Genomic DNA, 7500 nt, shown 5'->3' on the forward strand with positions numbered 1-7500 from the left:
ACATAAATACACAAATAAATACATAAATACAAATTTAAAGTACATCTTACATATTCCAACCATATTTTATTTAAATATATATATATTTGATATTTATTATATAATTGTTATTACTTATTAGATATATTTTTATATGATAGTATATTTATATTATATGTATATATATATACACACGCACAATCGCTTTATATCATTTTACACATTTCATATATTTTATTTATATAACACACAGCATCACACTACACACACACATCATACTAACACACACACACACAATACAGCACACAAAAACACTACACAACACCTCCGATTTAGCAAACAATAGTACAAAAATATCCGACACATGACTACATCATCACACAAAGCAACTACTACAGTAGTAACACGGCACACAAACACATCACACACATCACTAAACACTCACACAAAGCACACAAACACACACACACACACAACGAGCTTAAATGTAATCCAATACCTAAACACACCAACACACACACAATATATATTTATATATATACCTATATAGATATACTATATATAAATGTCTTAAATATATATATATTTATATAATATATATTTTTTTTATATATATATTGTAATAAATTATAGTTATATATATATAGCATTATTTTATAATATTATATAGAATTTATAATATATTATATATATAATATATTACGATAAAATAATATAGATACCTATATTTATATACACACTTATACACTAATAAATAAACCACTCACATACAACAAACACACACCACCAACACACGTACACACACACACTCACACACAGCTCAAACACACAACAACGATCACACACACACACACTTTTACAACAATCACACTACCTCAACACACATATAATTACATACATACATACATATATATAATATTTATATATAATTTATATTATAATATATATATCATTTATAGTATGCATATATATATAAATATTTATATATATATACTATAATATATATCTAACACACACATATTATATACATATATGTATAACACCACACCACACACACATATCTATCTATCTATATATCTATTATATATATTAATATTCATATATATAATATATATATATTATTATATATATTATATATATATAAATATATATATAATATTTATATATTATAATATATGTGTGTGTGTATGGGGTGTGTGTGTGTGTGTGTGTATGTGTATATATATTATATTACTATATGTATATATATTATTTAAATATAATATATTTATATTAATATACTATAATAATATATTCACACATAATATATACAACACACACACAAACACACAAACACACAACACACACACACACACACACACACCATCACAAACACTCATCACAACACAACCCCCACCACAACCCCCCCTTCACAAATTATATATACACACACACAAAAAAAAAAATTTTGTATATGCAAATCATATTATTTATCCAACACATTACACAGCACAAGCACACACACACAACACGCACCACTCACACACACATAATAGCATTCCACACACACACACAACAACACACAAAACACACACTATCACATATATATATATATATTAACATGATATATATTATTGATATATATATATACATTACAACACACTCAAACACAAACACATTTTCAAACACACAACACATACACTTGACATCACACAGTAATAGTACACCCACGCACACACACAATATATATACAGACACATTACACACATAATTGCACTAATACACAATCACCATGTACATGTCAACTCACACATAAATACATATACAACTTCACACACACACAACACACACTCAACACACATATACAAACACATATATATACTATATATATAATATGGTATATATATATACATACATATACGCAATTTAGTCATATACAGTTTATATATTTTAAAATTTATTTATTTATATTTATTATTTTTATTTATATATAGTATGTATATATATATATATTTATTTATATTTTAATTTTTTTATATATATTATATATATGTATATGTATATTTATATGTATATATTTATAAATATATATATATTTATAATTATATATGTATATATTTATTTATTATATTTATATACCATGTACATATACATTTTACATAATATATATATATATAAATATATATTTATTTATATATATATACTATATATTTTATATATATATATATTTATATTTATATATACATTTTTATTATTTATATAATATTAGTATTATATATACTATCTAATAATTATATATATATATATACTATCGTCATTAAATATATTATAACAATATGAGCAATATATATATATTATATACATTACATATTTACCTATTTACATATTTATATATATATATTATATGATAATATATAATAGATATATATAATAATTTATTGAGATATATTTATATACACACTACATAATCACACACACACTACCCGACACACACTACTACACTCATCACCAGACACACCATCGACACACACACACACACACACACACACACACACATATGATAATATAGAAAATATATAAGTATTATAATATATATATATATATATAGAGTATATAATACTATCATTATGTATCCACTATATGTATATACATATACATATATATAAACATACATACATACATACATAATAATAATATATAAAAATATGTTAATATACTATATATATATATAATATATATATATATATATATTAAAATATAAACATATTAAATATATATATCCAGGCAGTAAAATTTATATATATTTATACATATTTAAATATATTACTATTTTTATTACTATATATACATTTACATTATATATACTATATTAATTTAATATTATATATATACGATAATATATATATACGTATATATATATATATATATATATAATATATATATATATATATATATATATATATAAAATACATATATATACATATACATATACATATATACATATATATATATTAAAATATATATATATATATATATATATATATATGTATTATATATATATATATATTATATATATATATATATATATACTTATATACATAAATATACATATATACTATACATACATATATATATAATTATATTACATATATATAATATATATATATATATATATATAATATTATATGTAAATGATATTATAAACATATATATATATAATAAGAACATATATTATATTTTTATATATATATATATATATATACATATACTTATATTATAATTTATACATATCATTATAATATATTATATATATATATAGTATATATTATATATATATTATATATATATTATATGTATGTATGTTATACATGTATAATGAATGTGCGTATATAAATGTATATATATATATAATAATATATATATATACTATATATATATATATATATATATATTTATTATAAATATTATATATATATATATCAAGGTATATATAAATATATAATTATATATATTATTATAATATATTTTTATATATATAATAAAACTATATATTAAAACATATATATTTTAATTTGTATTTATATACCATAAATATATATATATATATTATATATATATATATATATCTTCTAAATATTTTTATTTATATAGTTATACTAAATATATATATAAAATTATATATATATGTATGGTAATTTTTTATTTTTTTGTTATTAATATAAGCACTCCTATAGGTCGCATGCTCTTGAGTTTATGTAATTTTTAATCATCACTAAAATCACGAGTAATTGCCCTCCCGCATGACCGATGGCGCAGCTTCCGCTAATCAGACGCGCTCCTCTGCCCCCCAGAGTCCTGCCGATCCTCACCCCGGAGTATGTGGCGCAGGAGTCTGTGGATGCCACGCTCATGAACCAGAGAGTGCTGATGCTGCCGCCCTACGCGAGGTTTCTGGCGCTCTGCAGAGTGTGAGTAGCTTTCTAGGGGAGAAAGATGGAGAGAGAGAGGGAGAGAGAGAGAGCGAGAGAGAGAGAGAGAGAGAGAGAGAGAGAGAGAGAGAGAGAGAGAGAGAGAGAGAGAGAGAGAGAGAGAGAGAGAGAGAATGAGAGTGAGTGTGAGTGAGAGAGAGAGAGAGAGAGAGGAGAGAGGGAGGAGGGAGAGAGAGAGAGAGAGAGAGAGAGAGAGAGAGAGAGAGAGAGAGAGAGAGAGAGAGAGAGACTTTGAAATACAAAAAGAGAGATAGAAAGAGAAAGTGGTTGAAAAAAGAGAGAAAGAGACAGGCGGAGAGAGGAAGAAAGAAAGAGAGAATCAGACGCAGAAAGAGAAACCGTCCGTCAGCAGATACTTTACAGCCAGCCCCCCTCTCCCTCCCCCAGGATCCTCCCGGACAAGGCCAACTATTTGCTGGGAAAGATCGCCGGCGTAACAGTCATGATGGACAACTTTGTCGGCAGGAGCAAGAGTCGCTAGGGAGGTGAGACTCACAGATTTTTTTTGTTCTGACAATAAACTACTGCCTTGTCACCGGATTTGGAGCAACTGTGTTTTATCAGTTTTCTTTTTTTGTTGTTCCAGATAGATCTTAAAAACAATCACAAGACGAGCATGAATGAACTAATGAACAAGAATGAACAAGAATGCACTAACGGGGCCAACGGAACATCGTTGCAGGCATCACTCTTATTTTGACGTTCCGTTAGATCGCTTATTCTCAGCTGGATATACTTCGCCATTAACCAACTTACTCCAATTTGTAAAGGAAAGAAAACCGATATTTATTATAAATGTAACAAGAAAATACTTTTATCAGTACTATATCACGCCAAATGAATTTCATGAAAAGATGTGTATTGCTGATGTACCCCTGGTTACAATAAATATTAAAAAAAAAAAAAAAAAAAATCCAAAAGCATTATCAGCGCATTCACTGCAAACTGAGTCAATCAGTTTGCTAATCTTAAAACAAGCGCAACTCAGCCTATGTACGATCTGCGTCCCATATCAGTTTATTTTCATCCTCTGTCATATATTTTTCATTTCATCCCAAGGGGGGTATATATCCCCCTATCCGAGAATCCCTGCTCTAGATCTAAGTTTGTGCTTTGTCGCATGCACACCAGAGCTCTCGAAACACAAAATGCCGAAGCGGTCCAATTTGAAGGGATATTTATCTCGACGTCCAGCCTCACTAGTTCTCGTAGTCTCGTATCTTCCCCCAAACATCGTGCTCTTTCCGTCTGAGATACCATGAACTCGCATTTAGCAACTTCAATCGCAACTGACTCTGCATCTCCGTCAACTCCACTGCGAATGTTTAGAAATCTGAATTACTCGCTGATACTGCCAATCATTGCAAATGCCGCCCTTTCAGCAGCTGGAAATAAACCTTTAATAAAGGAATGACACGTAAATTGAAATTTCTGTTGCCCTGATAAGCTTTTCATTTTAGGTGGAAGCTCTTTGATTGTTGTGATTCGTTGTGAAGACTATTCTTACGTGGATATGTGTACATCCATGTACATTTTTTCACACTCACACACACACACACACACACACACACACACACACACACACACACACACACACACACACACACACACACACACACACACACCACACACACACCACACACACACACACACACACACACACACACACCCCAGCACACACACACACCAACAACACACACACACACATATAATATAAATATATATATATATACTACTTATATATTATATATATATAATATATATATAGGATTATATAGATATATATTATATACAGCACACACACACACAGCACACGAAAAGCAAACACACACATCAACACACACACCACACAGACACACTCACACACACACACGACAACACCACACACACATCCACACACACACACATCAGTCCACACACAGCACACACATATCTATATACTATATTATGTATGTATATGTTAGTGGTGTGTGTGTTGTTGTGATCATGGTGTGTAATGTGTTTGTGTGTGTGTATTGTGTGTATGTCTGTGTGTATGTGTTGTGTTTGTGTGTGTGAGTGTATATATGTATATATATATTTATTATATATATATATATATATATATGTATATATGTATATATATATATATTGTATATTATGTATATATATATGTATATATGTTAATATATATTTTATATATATGTATATATGTATATATGTATAGATATAAATACATATAATATATGTATATATGTATATATGTATATATGTATATATGTATATATTAATTATATGTATATATGTTGTATATATATATATTATATATTTACATATATACATAGTATATATATATAATATATATTATTTATATATTTATTATATATAATATATATATATTATATATATAGATTATATATCTATATATATTATAAGTGTCTGTGTGTGTGTGTTTGTGTGTTGTGTGTTTAATAAACAAATAAAATATATATATATATAATATATATATTATATTATATATATATATAGTTTGATACATATATATATAAATATATATTGAGACATATATCCATTATCACACACAGACACACACACCACACACACCCCACAAAACACACATAGAATATATATATATATATATATTATATATATATATATTTATATATATTAATAACACTACAACAACTCACATGGGTTGACTTCTTATTGTTAATTTATTTTTTAAATATATATTCATTTATATATATATATATATATATATACATATATATTATAAAAATAAATATATATGAATATAGAGATAATAATTATATAGATATATATATATAAATATTGATATATAAGTATAGAATAATTATTATCTATTTAGAGAGAGAGAGAGAGAGAGAGAGAGAGAGAGATTGAAAGATAGATAGATAGATAGATAGAGAGATAGAGAGACGTACACACTCACTTGCACACACACACACACACACACAATATGCATACATACTCTACATGCATACATCCAGGACGACAGAATCAAACACTGATTAGACAGTCTCGATAGACAAATAGACATCTGAAATCCGAGTGTGCTCACACATTGCCATCGTAATTCAACGACGAGACGATTCAACGAGTGAGGGGGGGGGGGGGTCAACGACGGGGAGTGGAGGAGGGGGGGAGGTCAACGACGGGGTCACCGAGATCAGGTCTCATCACCAGGTCGTCTCGAAATGAATGTCACGCTCGGGCCTGCCTTCCGCCGACAGATTATCCTCATCTCAGCTCAGCTTGAAAATGAGGTTGTTATGGTGGCTTTGCCTTAAGGGTCATACGTCCTGCCTCTCGCGTCGTCTCTCTCTGAAGGCCAGACAGAAGGGGGAAGGGAGGGGAGGGGAGGGGAGGGGAAGGGAAGGGAGGGGAGGAGAGTGGATGGGAGGGGAAGGGGGGAAGGGATGGGAGGGAAGGGGAAGGGAGGGGAGGGGAAGATTATGAGGGGAAGAGAGGGGAGGGGATGAGTGATTAGGTGTGGGGGAGAGAAGTGATTTAGGTGGAAGGAGGGAAGGGATGAAGAGGAGGAAGGAAAGAG

The 7500-nt window shown here is 28.4% G+C and overlaps 1 protein-coding gene across 1 annotated transcript in view; it reads left to right on the forward strand.

Moving 5' to 3' along the window:
* The window catches only part of LOC122251590 (short-chain dehydrogenase/reductase family 16C member 6-like), a 14073-nt gene extending 9213 nt beyond the window's left edge, over positions 1 to 4860 (forward strand). Inside the window, exons 6-8 of the mRNA XM_086543632.1 lie at positions 3810 to 3926; positions 4335 to 4432; positions 4512 to 4860. Of these exons, the coding sequence (XP_086399758.1) occupies positions 3810 to 3926; positions 4335 to 4428 (211 nt within the window). The 3' untranslated portion in view covers positions 4429 to 4432; positions 4512 to 4860. The remainder of the gene's footprint in view (positions 1 to 3809; positions 3927 to 4334; positions 4433 to 4511) is intronic.
* Positions 4861 to 7500: the final 2640 nt, after the last annotated feature.

The sequence above is a fragment of the Penaeus japonicus genome, unplaced genomic scaffold (assembly GCF_977035675.1).
Source record: "Penaeus japonicus unplaced genomic scaffold, GWHDUDI00000001_assembly GWHDUDI00000001, whole genome shotgun sequence".
NCBI classification, from domain to species: domain Eukaryota; kingdom Metazoa; phylum Arthropoda; class Malacostraca; order Decapoda; family Penaeidae; genus Penaeus; species Penaeus japonicus.